Below are 20,241 nucleotides of genomic sequence, written 5' to 3'. Positions count from 1 at the left end.
TCTGGTCTATTCCAGTCTGATTTGTAGACAGATTTGCAGACTGATTAGCGTAGAGCATGCAGCACGCTGCCTGGGGCCCTGAAATAATGCCAACTCTATTTATGTTCATTTAATGCTGAACTGTACATATATCAACATGATTGTGCATGCATGTGGACTGTAATTACTTCCAGCAAGCTGCTTTTCTTTGGGCGAGAGAATGTCTATTTCCGCTGTCATTCTAGTGTTTCCATAAAAGATTCCATATCCAGATTTATCTGCTAGGAGATTGTCTTCAGGAGTATTTGTTGCATGTTTTATTTTAGAGTCAGCCAACATATTTTCTGTTACATATGGGAAGAAGGAGGAAAACCTATGACTTGCTAAATCCCAGTGAATTCCCATTACATGATAATATGATTTTTTTTTTTTTTTTTTCGGATCCAAGTTCAACTGTAATTTTGTGATTAAGCAACACCGAGAGAGATCCAAAAAAGGAGATTTGCAAGACGATTTTAAGCGGGAGAATTCCAGATTTTCCTGGAAGCAGTTTTGTCATCCTTCAATGTAATAGCCAGTGGTGGACTAATCCCCTCAAATTAGTCCCTCGCTAATCCTCACTAACCTCAAACAGAGGTCACTCATGTCCAATTTGAAGATGCATAAAGAACACTTTGTAATTGCGTGTTCGAGGCCCACAGCTTGATGATGAGTAATTCTCCTGCATGCTCTTTTCTCTGCACATCACATTCAAAAGGTCAGCCTACAGTAAGTGCACCGACCTGTCAGACTGCGGTGGAGGAAACCCTTTTTAGAAGTTTACGGAAGTTTCGGCGGTGAATCCCGTGTTACAGAAGTGCGTTTGTGCAGGTTGACATCCGCTGATGAACGGATGGAGGCCGTGCCAAATGTGAGTGGGCGCCTCGCTGGCTGGACGCGACCGGCGTGAGACCTTCTGCCGCTATCGCATCACATCTTGGCTGTCCGTCTCGACTGTGACAGAGGATTATGGCGACCTATGCCCCCGCCCTGACCCCGGTCAAATTTAAGCTTAATGCACTTAATTCTAAGCCTACACTTTTACCGATGCCAACCACTCTTGGCTCGGCCGGCGCTACCTATTTCCTGCTGTCGTGCAGTCAGTGAGAGTTCATAGCGGCCGAGGAATGACGCTGGTGGACGCACGCCGTGGGACGCTCAGAAACACACACCCTCTGCTGTGGCTTTGGAGCGTGAGCAGCAGACAGGCACAATCATTCAAATTCACGGACAAAAACACAGTTGGATCGTAGAAGCCGGGAGAGACGTGGAAACCACGTTGATCGACACAAACGAAGAGTGTGACAGTCACGCAATCAAATCAGACCAAAGAACTGTTAAAAAGAGAAGAATGACAGGACACAGTGTGAGCTTGAACTAACGCGTCTACAATCAGACACTCAGAATCCCCTTGGAGAAAACCAAATTATCGTTATATAACTATATTCAAACATGACCTTACCTGCTCTCTGTTTATATTTCCTTTCAGACAAAACAAGCTATTTGAAGATGTCACCTTGGAATTAATGAATCAAGAGAATAATGACCACATAATGAGACTACGTTTCAAGATATTAGTTTAAAAGTAACTACCCAGGTTAAGGCAATTACTCAACTAATCTCGTTACCGATCCAATATGTCCACGTTTGAAGGGCACTGGACCCCTAGTAGAGTCTTTGACACCTCACTGTATGGAATAGTTACAAATGCATCCTAAAACTCAATAAAAATACATGTGAGAAATAAAAATGCATCCTCACGCATCACAATGAAGGTTATCCTGTCTAATCCCACGACCTGACCAGTGATCTGCACACCCTGCCTGGCGGCCTCTATTATTAAGAGCTCTATTAATAGTCTTAATACCTTGTGGCTACCTGCAGCTACTGGCGGACAGACCGTGAAACACAAACCCAAACAAATCCCACAATGCATTAATGAGTTTCCACGTGTGTTCCTCCGTGACTCAGCATGAGCCGAGAGGTCGCCGAGGCTCCCCAGCAAAGTGAAACGCTCCCTGGAAACTTCTCTGCAACCTTCACACACTGTGACCTTACCTGGCTGAAGCCTTTTCAAGTGTTTGGTGTTTTTTTGTATTCGTTAAGAGGGGAAACAAGCATTCGCCACTTTTCTATTTCTGCCTGGTCTAAATCATTTGCAATTCAAAGGAGGGAGCTACTTCCTGTTTTCCGGTCTCATTTGCAATCCTCAAAGAATGTGCAGCTTTATTAGCTACCTCTCTGTCTTTTGGCCTGTGCTTGCTGTTCTTTCCCATTATGTCACCAAACTATAGTGAGAAGGAGGGAGAGAAGGCTCTGCTTGATGAAGAATAAAGACGTCGGCAGCAGAGGAGATAGGAGTGCATTGAGACAGCCACCCTGTAAGCTAGTGGCTAATTTTAGCCTGTGAGGACGGTGCACCGTGTCTCCCTGTGGAGGAGTTGAACCTCAGAGGGATCTGAGCACCAGCTCAGCCTCTTGTTCTCTCGTCTGTTCCGTCTGTGGACACAGAAAGGTTACAGGACACTTACAATGGGCCGGGGTGGAGGGACGCGGATTCAAAGAGCTTTGAAAACACCTGGCTGTAAGGGGGGGGGCGTTGCCAGATAAAATGTCAGCACAACATGAAGTCCATGTTGCGGCTCTCGTTCTATTCTCTGGAGTGATTGCGCTCAGTGAGAAGTGGAAGCAAGTAGCCCTCGCAATTTGGTCAAAAGTGGTCAGTATTTTTTTTTTCTTCCAGACGAAAATGTGTGAGTCAGAAATAGAACTGGAGAGGAAAATAAAAGGCACCGAAATAGAGATTGAGTTTAACTCACGAGGTTCAACTGAATATGAGGAAAATGAGAATGGGAAAAGTATTTCTGCTTCTCATTCAAGACTGTGTTTTATAGTCTGGCATCGTTTATGACTTCAAGAACATTTTTTCTTTTCAACTTTGAAACTCTGTCCAAACTTTCTGTCACCAGCGTAGGACAGTATATACCCTGAGGGCCAATTAAATCTTCATTAGTCTTACGATAAGTCGGATGGGCAGTTTGCAGAGAATGGAAAGCCATAAACTTAAAAATGGATCCTAATTACCTGAAACCTTCCATTCAACAAATTGGCAATTGGGCGCAGGTTTATTATGCAAAACCCGCCAATCAGCTAACTTTTCTTTTCCTTTTTTTCATTTTCATATTTTTTAGAAGGAGAGCTTCATTGTGAGGGTGATTATGGAATAACTAACCTGGAAAGAAGTAATGGGCTTCTCATGCTAATGAGAAACTCTGAATTAGTGCCACAGCCGACCGGCCGTGAGTCACTTCTCTTCACCCGGATCCAATGAATGAAGCCACATATGTTCACTCACCCTGCCGATGGCTCGCCAACACACCGGCAGGAACACACACACCGGCAGGAACACACACCGGCAGGAACACACACAGGCAGGAACACACACCGGCAAGAACACACACCGGCAGGAACACACACCAGCAGCAACACGCACCGGCAGGAACACACACCGGCAGGAACACACACCGGCAGGAACACACACCAGCAGGAACACACACCAGCAGCAACACGCACCGGCAGGAACACACACCGGCAAGAACACACACCGGCAGGAACACACACCAGCAGCAACACGCACCGGCAGGAACACACACCGGCAAGAACACACACCGGCAGGAACACACACCAGCAGCAACACGCACCGGCAGCAACACACACCGGCAGGAAAACACACCGGCAAGAACACACACCGGCAGGAACACACACCAGCAGCAACACGCACCAGCAGCAACACACACCGGCAGGAAAACACACCGGCAGGAACACACACCGGCAGGAACACACACCGGCAGGAACACACACCAGCAGCAACACACACCGGCAGCAACACACACCGGCAGCAACACACACCGGCAGGAACACACACCAGCAGCAACACACACCGGCAGCAACACACACCGGCAGCAACACACACCGGCAGGAACACACACCGGCATCAACACACACCAGCAGGAACACACACCAGCAGGAACACACACCAGCAGGAACACACACCAGCACCAACACACACGAGCAGGAACACACACCAGCACCAACACACACCAGCAGCAACACACACCAGCAGGAACACACACCGGCAGGAACACACACCAGCAGCAACACACACCAGCAGGAACACACACCGGCAGGAACACACACCAGCACCAACACACACCAGCAGCAACACACACCAGCAGCAACACACACCGGCAGGAAAACACACCGGCAGGAACACACACCGGCAGGAACACACACCGGCAGGAACACACACCGGCAGCAACACACACCGGCAGCAACACACACCGGCAGCAACACACACCGGCACCAACACACACCGGCAGGAACACACACCGGCAGGAACACACACCGGCAGGAACACACACCAGCAGGAACACACACCAGCAGGAACACACACCAGCAGCAACACGCACCAGCAGCAACACACACCGGCAGGAAAACACACCGGCAGGAACACACACCAGCAGGAACACACACCAGCAGGAACACACACCAGCAGCAACACGCACCAGCAGCAACACACACCGGCAGGAAAACACACCAGCAGGAACACACACCAGCAGGAACACACACCAGCAGGAACACACACCAGCAGGAACACACACCAGCAGGAACACACACCAGCAGCAACACACACCAGCACCAACACACACCAGCATCAACACACACCAGCAGCAACACACACCAGCAGCAACACACACCAGCACCAACACACACCAGCAGGAACACACACCGGCAGGAACACACACCAGCAGCAACACGCACCGGCAGGAAAACACACCAGCAGGAACACACACCAGCAGGAACACACACCAGCAGGAACACACACCAGCACCAACACACACGAGCAGGAACACACACCAGCACCAACACACACCAGCAGCAACACACACCAGCAGGAACACACACCGGCAGGAACACACACCAGCAGCAACACACACCAGCAGGAACACACACCGGCAGGAACACACACCAGCACCAACACACACCAGCAGCAACACACACCAGCAGCAACACACACCGGCAGGAAAACACACCGGCAGGAACACACACCGGCAGGAACACACACCGGCAGGAACACACACCGGCAGCAACACACACCGGCAGCAACACACACCGGCAGCAACACACACCGGCACCAACACACACCGGCAGGAACACACACCGGCAGGAACACACACCAGCAGGAACACACACCAGCAGGAACACACACCAGCAGGAACACACACCAGCAGCAACACACACCAGCAGCAACACACACCAGCACCAACACACACCAGCAGGAACACACACCAGCATCAACACACACCAGCATCAACACACACCAGCATCAACACACACCAGCAGCAACACACACCAGCAGCAACACACACCAGCAGGAACACACACCAGCAGGAACACACACCGGCAGGAACACACACCAGCATCAACACACATCGGCAGGAACACACACCGGCAGGAACACACACCAGCAGCAACACACACCGGCAGGAACACACACCAGCAGGAACACACACCAGCAGGAACACACACCAGCAGGAACACTTGCCTCCCACGTCGCGGTGTTTAAACACGGCTAATTATTCCAGATGTATCGTTGGGTATATTCAGCATCACCTGTGAGTGCATTTCCTCCACTGGGCAGTTTGTTTTTGGGAGCAGCCATGTTGAATTATTGCAGCTCAACGTGAGCAAACCAAACAGGACACACATACACACTTAGTGAACGTTTTAGGAATCTTTTTTCCTCTTTAAAAAAAGTAGTAATACCAATGCACGTGATTGGGGCGACTAACAGCTCTGTCTGCCTGCTTCAGCTTCATAACATGATGTTAGGAGGTCCGAATATGAACGTATTCACACAACAAAGGAGATACTGAAGACGTCTAACTCTCTGTCGCTCTCCTTTTTCTCTTCCTCTCTGGCAGATCTTCCATATGACCTATGACCTGGCTAGTGCAGTGGTAAGAATCTTTAATTTGATAGGGATGATGCTGCTGCTGTGTCACTGGGATGGCTGCCTCCAGTATCTGGTGCCTCTGCTCCAAGACTTCCCCCCTGACTGCTGGGTGTCCCTAAACGGTATGGTTGTAAGTATTACTCTTCTCTTTTTTGTTTGTTATTTTTCACATATATGTATACGTATAAAAGGGGTTTTTGCATACATGATAATGCTGTAATGGTGAAGACTGAGGCTGAAGCTGCACCCACGTGTAAGACATGATATAGAGAAACAGCATGGTTTGTGTATCTGCAGTGTGATGAGAAGAAATGAGAGTGGATATGTGAAGGAATAAAATAGAAATGCTGCACAAACAATGGGAATCTTTTTGAGGCTTGCTCTTGCTATAGTCTCTCTCTCTGTCTCTCTCTCTCCCGTGGTGTTTAATTTTGTGGAGCAGGAGTCTCGCAGGTACATTTCATCAGGGACGTTGTTGCAGGTACATTATTGATCTGCCCACCGACAACGGAGCGTTGCTTAAAGAGGCAGCGAGGCTACTTATGTTCCTACTGTACAGAGCATGAACACGATGGTGCTGTTCCACCAACGTGCTGCATGTTTCAGTACTTCCTCCCTCGTTTCTGGCCTCGCCTCGCTCTGATGTCCTCGCAAAAACAGTGGCTTTGTTGGAGATCTTCGGGGTCCACCTGTGCGTTTTCTCTCCCTGTGTTCCCCCTCTCTCTCTCTCTCTCTCTCTCTCTCTCTGTCTCTCTCTCTCTGAGCCGGGGTCAAGCGGGCTGTGGTTGTGTCCTCCACATGCACGCTGGCTGCTCACAGGCATCGGACTGGAGGTGCAAATGCCAGCTTTCCTCAACGTCACCGACCCCGTGTCCAACGTGTGCACTTTAAGGCAATGAGTCGCCCGACTCACTAAGTCCAACTACCGTGTGCTACCGATCCCAAACAGACGTCATCCATCCCTGTTTGCACAGCGATGACTGTGCGGCGATCGAATTCCTCCCACGTGACATCACAAACTCCTCCGTTCGCTGCAGCGCCACGCTGTTATTGATCGACGTTACCATGGATTCATAATTAACATTTAATCACCGAGCTTAATGTAAAATGTCTCCGCGTGTTGCACAGAATGTATTCCCCCTTCTTGTATGCAAATCGATACAAAACGAGGATCATGTAGACGGCTAATTAGCTGCCCCCCCTGTGTGGCAGGACCGTGTAAATCTATAGCCAGAGCTGGGGACTGAGATGAGGGCCTCTGACACAAAGAGCCGATGTACTGCAGGACACCTGCATGCTGGACGATCGTAACTTAGCGACGCAGCCGAGACGAGCAGTAAAGTGAAACCAGAATCATCCGTATGCATGTATTACAGAGACGTCTCCCAGCTCCTCACACAACACGAGGTTTCTAGTGACATGTTCCGACTGCAGCTGAGACTAGCACACCTATATATAGAAGCTCACGGAGTTTGTCACTTCGGGAGTCTGAAGGGATAATAACGCTTTCAGATCTCAGCAGTTTCACAACTTCTTGTGATTAGGATTACCATACATTTGGTGAATCGAGTGCGTTTCTGCTTGCGGAGCGTTCAGGTATGATGATGCATAATAAGAACGACGAATCGATACTCGTCAGAGGATCACTGGTGCGTTTTATGATACACAAATTGAAGATTGATGATTTTTTGAGTCATCCGTGATGAGATAAGTACGTTTAAGGCCCTAAATGAGACTCATTGGAAGCATCTTTGCACATGAGATCGGTACTGCAGGATGCCAACAGCTAACGGTGCTGCTGACTCTGATGTGGCAGAACGAGCAATTTGTTGGAATCTCCTTCTCGGTGCGCGGTCCGGCAAATCCAAAGTGAAAAGCCCCGCCCCCCTCTTCCTCACACCGTCGCAATACATCAGTATTCTTCAGCTCAAAAGTCTTGATAAGATATCTGCCTACCCGAGGGACTCGTCAGGTGACGGTTGCCTTCAAAGGTCGTGTCTTTCGGGTGCTTTAGATTCATATTGCGTCGTTTTCAGTTTCATGTCGTCTCCAGCTGTGAGGAGAGGAGGTGGAGGGGGGACGGAGGCCTGCAGATACTGCTGAGTGGTGCAGCACAGGGTGTAGGGCTGTTATCTTCTTGACTAATGGCCTGAGAGTAGCATCTTACTCTTTAGAGGCTGCATTTACTTAATCACAGGACTAGATAGCGTCGCTGTCGCTGCGTTGGCTCAGGTGAGAGGCTGACGGGATGTTACTCCTGTCTGCGAGTGCAAAGTAGAGACATGGTGGGAGCATACTTGTGTGGGGGTTTGTGTGCTCGCTGTTCCCTGTCCAGGTCTCACAATGAGGAGGCAGACAGCTGAGCAGCAGCCTGCCGAGGATTCATGTCAGAGGGAGGTTTGAGGGGCAGACAGACGAAAACAAAACAGGAAGGCCTGGCTTCACCATGCAGAACTCTCCTTCAGCCTCTTTTATCCCTGGACCACCCACTACTTTCCCATCTCCTTCTTCCCCACCTCTGAATGAGTCACATCCAACAGCCAGAGTTTATGAATTAATCAATTCTTTTGGTTGGTCCACATTGTTGGGTTGCGTGACTCGTCAGCCCTCTCGGAGAGTCTCTGCCGATAATAACAGTGGGAGATTTCCATCACTCGTCTGGGAGGGTCTTTGTTTATTCAGAAATGCACGAGTATTTCCACCTGAATTGAATATCAAGCGTGTTGCCCGAAGGCAGCACTTTAAATTTGACGAGATCATTTTAGTTATACGCCAAAGGCTGTAATAATCCGGAGAGTGCAGGCGGTTTGTGGGTACCAGACATAAAAACGCACTGCTTTCTTCTTTGCTTTTAACCATGTTTGGTTGAGGGTGCTGCTGCATACGTGATCACGTGTGATCAGACTCGCCTCACTCCTCAGAGTCTCACTCTTATTGTCAAATGTATCCTTCAGAAGAAGTAGAAAGACACAATTTAGTTATATATTATGCTGCAAAAAACAACCCAAAACAATAAAGGAAACAGAATAACTTAATTAAAACTTAATTACTAAAATAGCCCCACATGCATCCTCACTCACACCAACAAAAAAATAGTCGATTCACTGATTCGTTGACTATTTTGAGGAAAAATGCAAAATATACACAAGTTTAGATGCAATTCTAGTTCAGATTTATTGCTTTTCTTTAGTGTCTAAGACAGTAAATGGATTATATTTGGATTTTGTATTGTCGGTTGGACAAAAACAAAACATTCTTTAGGAATTTCTAATTTCTAATCCTTTTTCACTTATTTTCTGACATTTGATGTAGCAAATGATTAACAATACCGCTGACAACCAGCAGGGGAGACTGAGAAAGAAACACAATATCAGAAGAAAACTTGTAGAAAAGCTTTGTTCGGGCCCAGTAAGATCCTTCACCAGGACGGCTGAGAACGTATGAGACCAGGAGAAGAACAACCTTCACACTGGGATCCACCACTGTGGGAGCTTTTCTTTGCCAACTAACAGTCTGGTGCTCAGGCAGGCCAGCAGACCTCTGCACTTCCACGCTTATGTGTTCAAAGACCGTTGTGCCTTCTGTGCACTCCCGGGGAGAACAGCTTGTAGTTGGATTACGTAATTGAAAAATGAACATTGTGCATCACATTTTTTTTTTTTTTTTTCTCCCCCACATCCGAAGGACAGCTTGTCAGGGTTTTAGAGAATCATGATGGAGTGATTAAAACCAGTTAATGCGGAAGCATTTACCTGGAATAGAACATGGAAAGGAAACAAAAAGAACACAAAATGCTTCTAAAAATCCAAACACGAGGACGTGCACACGCATTTAAAAAGTGGACTTTTCACAGGAACATGAAAGGAGTTTTGGCTTTAACTCATCAGTTAGGTGTCACGTATCAGCACTGGTTGCACAGATGAGTAACAGCTCTGATTTTTGTTATTCAGCCTGTGAGCGCCGGTGTCATCGAAGGGGTCAAACCCCGCCATCTACAGCCGTGAATTACATCCTGCCGGCCTCGTCGGCGCTCGCCGGCAACAACAACAAACACAGGGGTCACACTCGACACAAGGACATGGCGAAGCATTGATTGCCTCGCCGCTCACGTAACCAGTCGCATCTCGTTTCGGAGGCGGCGTGCTGTGACTAATGAATCAAAAAGCCAGCAAATTGTTAAAAACTCACACGCAACGGTCAGACACTCGGCTCGGTCTTATTATAGGAACTTTGAAGTGATACTTGACGCACAGGATGACGAAGTCAGTATTCACAACAAAGAGCAGCGCTGCAGAGAGATGAATATGCAGAATTTTAGTGTCTTGTTTTGCTGAATCAAGAGCTTAAATGTGTTCAGAGCTCGGGAGGAAATGACGACTCTGCTGTGTAAACCACATTTATTCAAATCAAGTGGATTGTAGAGAATAGGGGGGGAGTAGAAGCTGCGTTTTCTGGCATTAATACAGCAATGAGTCACTCTTCCCTGTACACAGCAAGGAAATAGTGCATAAATACTTCTGTCTATGTGGTCGATTTGTTTTTGCGTCTGTCCAAAGGAATCCAGTACTGCATGTACTTTGTGTTAGATTATCAGAATGCACTGAACCAGACCTGCTGAGAGTCACTGTAATTGCAGGAGGGGGAAAAAAAACAAACTCAAGGAATTAAATCAGCAATAACGCTTTTCACCAATTAGTCCAAAAGGTGTCACGTGACCTCGCTTTGTTCACGCTCAAATGTAGAATCCAGTACTGCAGCGTCTTTAGGTCCTCTGAGCAGCGTTTGCCTCTACAGTACACCACGTCACCTGTTGCATCATCACATATATGCAGCTTTTAATAATGCCACTTTAATGTCAAATGACAAGATGTAGCTGGAGCCTCATGATGAAGATTAATTTCCATTATAACTCTGTTAACTGTTGGGTATTGGACTTCTATAGAGACGGAGACTGGGGAGTTCAACAGTGAGCTGATCACTGGGTTGAGGGCTGAATGAAAAACATTTGTCACGTTGAAATTGCAATGTTTCTAAGTGGAAGAGCTGCAGTGTTGATTCCAACTCCATATAAGTGACTGTGGCACACTCAAGGCTGTGTATCTGTGCACCGAACACATGCAAGGACGGAGAGCAAAAGGTGCAGTGAGTCACCCCGGTGTATCTATTTCCATCTGCTTTTCCACGCATACCAATGTGACAACACATATATTTTACCGTGTTGCCCCACCATCCAAACCACGCATGTTAAATGTATGTGTTCCCATGTGACAGCACTGTAAGGCTCATGACCTCACAGATGGAAACTGTGCAGGTTGGATGTGTGTGAATAGATCATACCCTGTATAATAATAATAATTCACTTTATTTATACCGCAGCTTTTAAAACACTTACAAAGTGCTTTACAAAAACAAGGAACGATGCATTCAAGGACCTCAGGGTAGATGGGTAGGAAAGGACATCGGGCAATAAGAGATGGATGAATTTGGGCAATCAATTCTTAAAGCAACAGGTTGCCAGTTTCCTGGACGCTATGTTGATACATAAACATATTTCTGCAACGGATGTTTCCTTGGCAACCTATATTGTGGGGGGGGGGAAACGGTGGTTATTTGTATGAAGAGCGTATGTTTATTTTTCTTTTTTTAGCTGAACCCTTTGGAGAAATCTCATATTAAAGCTGGCAAGTGTAATTATTACATATTTTCTAATCAGTCTCTGGAAGAATAAACTAATCAGCATGGAGATGAGAATTGTTGAGTCATCCAGGGCACATGATTAGCTGTAAATTTCCTAATTTCCTAAATCCCCGTTGATGAACAGCGTGGAGTCGAGCAGAATGCAGGATGGCGTGACAAAAAAGGGAGGCATCAGCATGCGAACATGATGGGATGTGCTATATTACAGTGTGGCATGTGGAATTATGTCAGCTGGTGGAAGGAGAGGGGGGAAAAAAGACAGAGATTAACTATATTTTCTGGAGGATTCATATTTCTTTCATTAGCTATTCTGTTTTGGGTGAGACAGATATTCCATATGGAGCGCATCCTCAGCATTTCTTGTTCACGGGAGGTGAAGCTATTTCGGTGGACTCAGCAACTTGGCCGGGGCGACGAGGCCCCCCCGTACCGGAGAGCTGTCGCTTTTGTCTCCAGATACAGGAACGTATTATCTCTCACAAATGTGGTCTCAGTGGGCTTGTTGGGGTTCGCTCGCTGGAGATTCGGCGTGTCTCCGGGCACACATTCGACACGTTCTGTATTAATGAGGGCTGGGCGAGTCATCTGTGAAGTCTGAAATGCAACCTCAAACAAAGGTGGTACATTTTCCAGCCTTCTTCCGTGATGCTATCTGCTATATAAAACGGGCACAGGGCCAGGCAGGCGCCCCGGGGCTCCTACATAAGAGCTTCCATTTGAAGAGTTGCCCGAAGGCCACGGCGTATGCTCGAAAAACAAACCATCTCCCCACATCGGATAGCAAAAGAACATCTACACACGGCTACACATTTATAGAGTTTCACTCGTTTGTACGCTTGGAAAGTGATATAAGTAGCAAGAGAGAGGAATGTAACGAGAGAGCTTCAGGAAAAAGTTCAAATCCCTCCTACTTTCTTACCTCGCTTCACTTCGAAAAGTAGACGCAATTATAGCATTTTTGCTTTCAGGAGTCCCACGCCGGCGCTGGGTCAAAGTGTCAGAGCTGCCGTGGAGCCCACGCTGCCACTAACTGCACTCACTGAATAAATATGATCTCAGGTTTGGGAGAAGGCGATTTCAGGGAGAAATAGACAATATGTGGTTGAAGGGTACACCCAGGATTTCAGTGTTTAATAAGACGGACCCCTGAACCACCACACCACCTCGACATGAAGGAACAACGCTGTTCCTGTGAAGCCGGGTAGCTCTCGTTCCGATGGTTTAAAAAGCAGAATCAGCATGTGCTCATAGCAGAGATGTAAAGAGTCTCTTTCCTGTTTGTCAGAGACCGATCATGTTCTTTTCAGCCAACGTAGTCTGAGTAATGGACGCGTTATGGGATAATAGCGGGCTCGCGGACGCAGCTGCAGGTACGACGTCACTCGGTGAGAACGCACGCCGTGAAGGATAGAAGGAGGAATGACTCACCCGACGCAAAATCACTTCCCATTCACTTGTAACAAAGAGCGAGAGAGTTCATGAGGGACGTCGCTGTTATTACACAGTGTGTGTTCCCACAGCACAGAGAGAGAGAGGGGAGAGAGGGCCCGGGCGTCTGTAAATAATGCAAGTCGGGGCTTTTTTTCTGGAGTGCTTACAAACATGAACTCCCTTCTGCAAACGGGGGGGAAGCTGAATAAAACCCGGCAGGTCGGGGCGGAGAATGTGTTGACAGTGCTGAAGTAGTGAGACAGGTAGAAAGTTCAGCCATTACGCTGTGAGGCATGAGGAGTATGTTGGGAGAGATTCAGTCATCCATCAAAGGCCTGCCTTCCTTCCCATCGCTGCCTTGCCTTGCAGTAACTCCCCCCCCACCCCCCTCTCTGTCTCCCTCTCCTCCCCCTTGCAGAACGTCTCCTGGGGTAAGCAGTACTCGTACGCCCTCTTCAAAGCCATGAGCCACATGCTGTGCATCGGGTACGGCGCCCGGGCGCCCGTCAGCATGTCCGACCTGTGGATCACCATGCTGAGTATGATCGTGGGGGCCACGTGCTACGCCATGTTCGTGGGCCACGCCACCGCTCTCATCCAATCGCTGGACTCCTCGCGCAGGCAGTACCAGGAGAAGGTGAGATCGTCTTAAATAGCTGAGATCATGAAGAAGATCTGGTTCATATGGTGCTATTTCAATGAAGTAACTGCATGGTGTGAAGTAGAAATGTCTCCTGTTGTGTTGTTTCAAGGTAAGTGATGCTAATAAGCAGAGGGACGGTCTTAAAGGATTAATCTGAGGGTTTTGCTCTTTCCGACTGCATAAAATCCCACTCATTGGAGCTCGACTTAAATAAATTAGGCCTTTTCTCAGTGGCCCCATGGACCAATTGAGCTCCTGCAGATCACAATATCCGGGGTGATGACTGGGAAAGAGGATTTTCTCCCCACCCCACCCCCCCACCCCCCCAAGCAGATCACATAAGGCCAACGGGGTGAGGAGGTCTGTGACATGACGAACCACCTCCTCCTCTGTACGCTGCCAGTGAACACATTTTCTTTCATTTTCAGTCCCTATTACATCAGTTTCAAGTTGTTTGGTCTTTTTTTTTTTTTTTTTTTTGTGGAGGGTTATTATCCAGCAGTTCAGCCGAGCCACCATCTGTGATTCCCGCTGAGGGGCCTTGGATATTACCAGAACACATGGCCCTGACTGCCATCAGCACGCAAAGGACCTAACTTCAACTCCCAAACTTTGCACGGCACATTTCCATGTACGTGCAGCGGATCATAGCCCTCCTCTGTATGTCTTCATCCACTTAAGGACATAGTAGGATTTACGGAGCTGACCTTTTAACTCATGCGGTAACGAGAGGGATGTAAGCACTCATCTACTATTCATGTTTTTAAATATACATGATGTGCCAATGCAATGAGTATTTCATGTCATCATAGTGAAGGGGCAATAATATAAATTGGTAATGATTTGTTGTTTGCTGTAGTAGTCATAAACGTTTGCATTTACATTGTGCTTTAGAGCTGAAATGATGATAATAATAATAATAATAATAATAATAATAATAATAATAATAATAATATTGCATTTCATTTCTTTTCGAGCAACAATGCCAAACATTCTCATTTCTATCTCATGTGGTAGAAACGCAAATACCTTCAGGTTTGGGACCGTTGGTCAAACAAAACCATCTGATAACGTAAAGTTGGACATTTAAAATAAATGATAATATTAAATGGACCAACAATTAGCCAAGAAAATGAGCAGTCAAGGTCACGATTGAAGCGTTGAGTCTTTGCAGTGCGGTAACAGACGTTTGTGAGAGGATCTCCGACGTCCACCTTCCCTACTGTTCATTGCCTTATATGAAATAGATATTGGAAAAACATGGAGTCAGGAATAAGCCCTATACAGGGGCCCGAACCTGGAGGATCTGGTCCAATCGGGGTTCTGGTCGGGAATCAAAGCTCTAGTAGCGGGCAGCCCGACTTTATTCATGAGGCGGGACCGAACTGATACACGAAGCACTCATCCATTACCCCGCAGGAGGTTGTTGCCATGATTCTTATCAGAGCGTCGACTCAGCAGAGTCACCTTGGCTGCGACTATAACAGGACATGCTAGGATACCAGTTCATTAATTTACACCTTGCACATAAAAAAGCATGTAGCCGCTATCAATTCATTGTAAAACGGCGGCGTAACCTTGCCAGCCGCTTCCCCCTCGATCAATGAACGTCTAGAGAGACGACCCCTCCGTGGTTTTTGGTGCAGTGTTGTCACACATGGCCCTGAAAAAATGTGTCATTAGCACCAAAAGCTTTTATGCCTTCATGCAAAAATACAATACTAATCGCTGCAATGTCATTATGGCACAAAGCCACCCACGACTCAACATACGGAGGAGAAGAAGAAGAAGAAGATAACCGCAGTGGGTTCATGAATGCTAATTATTCAGTTCTTCTAACAGACGGAGGGAAAGACAATGTCATCATCACGCTAATAATCAGCAGGTCTAGCCGTTAATCCAGGTTTGGGATTGAACTGATAACAGATCCCAACTAGAACGGTGCACTTGTTTGACTGCAGATCTCCTCCAGGTGTTTCTGCAACAACCACACGGCTAACGTCCTCCGTCTAGACAGTAAAACACATTTCATTCAAACTCCAAAGCAGGGCGTCGATTCGAAGTCGGGCAAGACACAAGACTGTTTCCCCCGCTAACGGTTGCGATGGGGGGACTGAGATGCATTGTCGTCACTAGCAAGGTGGGGGGTCGGTTAAGAGTAGTGACTGAGGAGTCAGCAGGGAGGTAATGATGGTATAAAACAGGCAATAAAAGTTGTTTTTTGTTGTGGTTTTTTGTAAGAAAATGTGTCACTCCAACCACGAGAGGTTGTGTCAGTTTGCTGCAGCAGATAGCAAAGTAAAAAATGTTAATACACACCTCCATCAGTGGAATTGGTATTTCATTCACAGCACGGAGCTGAACTTTTGGAGACATAATTCTATGATTGCTGGTAGCCAGATAGGCAGATGTCACCACAGACAGCATGACGGAGGGTCGCCCGCAGCAAACGAGTCGAAGTCACTGTTTGAATTAGCGACATGTGTCTCACTACTGTGTAATGTACATCTGCACTTCCCTGTGCATCCCAGTTGCGCCCGGGGCATCAAACTGCCAATGTAAAGGCTGCGAATGCCATGTTAGTGTTAACCGAGCCCCAGTGTGTAGCCAGATCCAGCCAGGGCAGATTTGCTGCATGGCTGTGCACATCAGTGGAGCAGGCTGAGGAGCAGCAGGGATGGGTTCAGGGTGCTCAGCCTGTAGTCATTACATCTATCACTGCCACCGCTTGGGGGGGTCGGAAACATGGGGAGATGGATGTTGGACATTGGCTGAGGACAGAGGATGTTTTCGAGAAGATGAGGGACGGGAGTGATGTCTTTTAACTTAAATCACAGAAGCCTTTTTTCAAGCTCTCTAGAAAAAACAAATTGTGTGAAAAGATAGGAGGAAAAAGAGAGGAAGATATAGAGGTGGAAGGAAGTGATGGTGTGAAGCATGCGTGGTCTCCAGACACGCCTGCTGCGATGCCCTCGTGCTGAATCACTGTGAGCCAGCAGACAGCTGTGTGTCATCCAGCAGCTCTGCTTCTACCCACAGCATCTACAGTGTTCATAGACTGGGATTCAATGGAAACCTCACTGAACCGCTTGTCTGCTGTCCTTGAAGTCTGGATGCACCCGAGTGTGTTGGATCCAATATGCATGTTTAGTTGGGGGGCATTTGCATTATAGAAGCAGCCATGCTTAACAGGAATAGTTCAAACAGCTTAGCTTATCTAAGCATTATGGCTGGAATCAGCACCTTTTTAAAGTTTACAGATTAATAGTATAATTTGTTGTTTTTGCAACAGCTTTGTTAAACGCAGTCTTTATGCTAAGCTAAGCTAGTTGTCCGATGGATCTAGCAGCAGCGTCCATATTTGGTGTTTCCTCAGCCGGAGAGGCTCGTTTCCTCCTCTCGATGACGCACAATTTGTGAACAATCCATTCAGAAACATGCAAACAGTAGAAACCTTTCTATCTTGTCTGACTAAGTTTATTAAGTACAGATACTTTATTTTTGCAAACATTTAATTGGGATTCACCACTTCTTACAGTACCCGAAAACCCAGTTTTTATGGCTGTTGTTATTGGCCGATAACAAAGTGACCCCCGGGGCTGTTTTACATGAACAGGAATGCCCGCTAGTGACAGAATATTTTAATATTAATATTATACCAAAAAAGGTGAGTGTAGGAGCGACTATCTCTAGAGAGAGATGAAGAGAGTGAGGGATGTAGCCAGCGTTTATCTAAATTGCTCCCTTAGAAGCTATAATCGGATAATTAACAAAAAAAAGTAGTAATTTGGGAAGCGACGTCGTTATAAGAACAAAACTTAACACTGGAGGCCACGTATCACTCCTGAAGTATTTTCCTGCGTCAGGGCCTTGGACTGACAGGGAAAGATTGTTTCCGCGACCCTGAACCCCCCCGTCTGATCAAAATAGATGAGCTGAAGCATTTTCTCTTTCCCCCTCTCCTCTGGGTCAATACCTGCTTTCAGATTAATGTGGATGCATTTTTAAACTTCGCACTGAGATGAAATTGATGACGGCAAACGGGACAGTTTCCACACCTCATTACTGGCGGTATTGCACAGGCGTCCAGCCATGCGTGCACAGGAAGGAAAAACCAATGTAGAGTCACAGACCACCTGGGCTTTCTGATAGGAAGGCTATGAAGCATGTTATCCTCCATCCATCCCTCGGTTTTGTAGAAATAATAACCACAGTGGTTTTTAAGGTCATTATGTTTTTCAAATTGCCGTCAAATCTTTGGAAATGTTGAAGTGCCCTCTCATCCGCAAGCCAAACTACCTCATTGGCTTTTGTTATTTACAGTAGTTGATTCGCTGATTTTTTTTTCAACGAAGACCCGCCCTACTCTGCCTCTGATTGGCTAACACGTATTGCCTTCATCACACATGCGTTACGTTTATCGCCGATGAACACGAATGGTGGAAGGTTGTTAATGATTTCAACTCAGATGTGGATGTTTTCATAAGGATTACATCATTTTTGTTTATTGCTCTCAAACACTGTATAATTACAAAGATAATAGGAGGGTTTTTTTTCTCTCAAGTTGCTATGCAACCATCCATGTGACCTATATGGAAGGAATTAAATTGAAGATCTGTTGGACATTCACATTTTTCACGTCAAATGAAACGCTGCACTTAATATTAAAAGTGAATATACCCTAAAGTACAGTGAATATACCCTAAAGTACATTTAATATGCATTTGTGTTCAAAAGTAGTAAATGTGTCTGAAAACCATAACAAATAACTGCTTTATTCCCCCCCATAAAGCATTTAATTATATCTGCTACAGTAGTTTTAACTGTAAATACTGCTCTAATTCATTTTGATATTCGAAAACAAGACGAGTTCATTATGTCTCCTTGCGTTATGAACCATAATAAGAAACTGCAAAGTACATTTGCTGATGATTATGCGCTGAACATGAAGTTAAATGAGGCTAAAAATCACCGCTCGGTGTGCACAGAATTAAAGAAATCGCAACGAAACATTCGAGAGAAATCATGCACATAATTATAAGTCATGCAAGCCGCGCCATCTGGTTTGCTTGTCGCTGCGGCTCGTAAATCTCTCCAGGATGCCAGGTATAGCTTGCTAGTTCACATTAGATCATGGCGAGGTCGCCCGTTAGGACCGGGCTCTCTGCACGGGGAGGGATAATCGGAGCTGCTACCTTGGTCTGACATAGCCGCGGGCCTGTACTTGTTCCTGCGTTCCTTCACCACCTGCCTCCCCCGTTCCCAGCCCCCCCTCCCACACACGCAACCAGGACATGGCACTGTGACCATGCGAGAGCACGGCTCGTCCTCAAACCTGAGACACGTACACACTCGGTGAAGACGTGGAGCTTTATTGTCTGTTCGAGGTGCAGCTGCATATTTAACTGACAACCATCTGCTTTTCTTTGCCTTCCCAGTACAAACAAGTGGAGCAGTACATGTCCTTCCACAAGCTTCCGGCAGACATGCGGCAGAAAATCCACGACTACTACGAGCATCGCTACCAGGGCAAGATCTTCGACGAGGACAACATCCTGAGTGAACTCAACGACCCCCTCAAAGAGGTGAGACCACCATCTTTTTTTGAGAGTGTCCGATTTGACGGTTTTATTTTTGGAACAAACAAAAAGAAAAGAAGAAGAATTCTTGACAGGTAAGCTGTCACAAAATTGATTTTAGTTTTGGAACAAAGACGAGGAGTGAATCATCATCTGAAAAAAAAAAAAGAAGCAAAAATGGATTCTCCTCAGAATGTGAACTACTCAGCACACAAACGTCACCTTTCCCTTGTGATTAACAAGCTGAGCTCCAGAGCTGTTGAACAATTTACAATTATTAACAAATGATCGGTGCAGCACGGAGCCACACAGCTTGAGTGGTACTGAGCATCATTCACAAAAGAGAAACGGATGATTATCTTGGAGTCGGTGACCAGCTTTTAAGTTCCTTGGTGACCTCCTCATATCAGCAGATTACGTGGGTAATTAAGCACAGGTGGGTGGGAGAGGAGAGCACTAAAAAGCGAAGGGAGCGTAGGAATCGTGACCATCCTTCATGTGGCCTCATTAAGTCACCTCTCTCCCAGACGGGGAGGTGCAGGGGTTTTTAAGGTATGACTTACTGCGCGGAAAATCCTACAGGCTCAGTCGGCCGTGCATTGCAAGCAAAGTGAAAAGAAATCTGCATGGAGACAGCGTAAAGCCCGTGGGACAGACGGGGGAAAACAAACAGCAAACAAGGGCACATGAACGGGGCAACTTCACTAAATAACTGCTCTTAAGATATGTCAGTCATGGATTATTGGCTCCCAGAGAAGAAGAAGCAGGTTTATTTAGAAAGTGCTTTTTCAGCCAAAGTGTGGCTCGTTTTCTACACGTATAATTATTTTTTCCAATAAGGCAGCCCCCCCGTTTTC

At 46.7% G+C, this 20,241-nt stretch overlaps 1 protein-coding gene across 1 annotated transcript in view; it reads left to right on the top strand.

Moving 5' to 3' along the window:
- The window catches only part of hcn1 (hyperpolarization activated cyclic nucleotide-gated potassium channel 1), a 58,310-nt gene that overhangs the window by 21,356 nt on the left and 16,713 nt on the right, over positions 1-20,241 (top strand). Inside the window, exons 3-5 of the mRNA XM_084034382.1 lie at positions 6,003-6,164; positions 13,581-13,799; positions 19,244-19,390. Coding sequence (XP_083890508.1) covers positions 6,003-6,164; positions 13,581-13,799; positions 19,244-19,390 — 528 coding nt within the window. The remainder of the gene's footprint in view (positions 1-6,002; positions 6,165-13,580; positions 13,800-19,243; positions 19,391-20,241) is intronic.

Source organism: Eutrigla gurnardus (genome assembly GCF_963514095.1).
Source record: "Eutrigla gurnardus genome assembly, chromosome: 19".
NCBI classification, from domain to species: Eukaryota; Metazoa; Chordata; class Actinopteri; order Perciformes; family Triglidae; genus Eutrigla; species Eutrigla gurnardus.
Note: the sequence above shows the minus strand (reverse complement) of the source record. Positions and strands in the feature narration are given on the sequence as shown.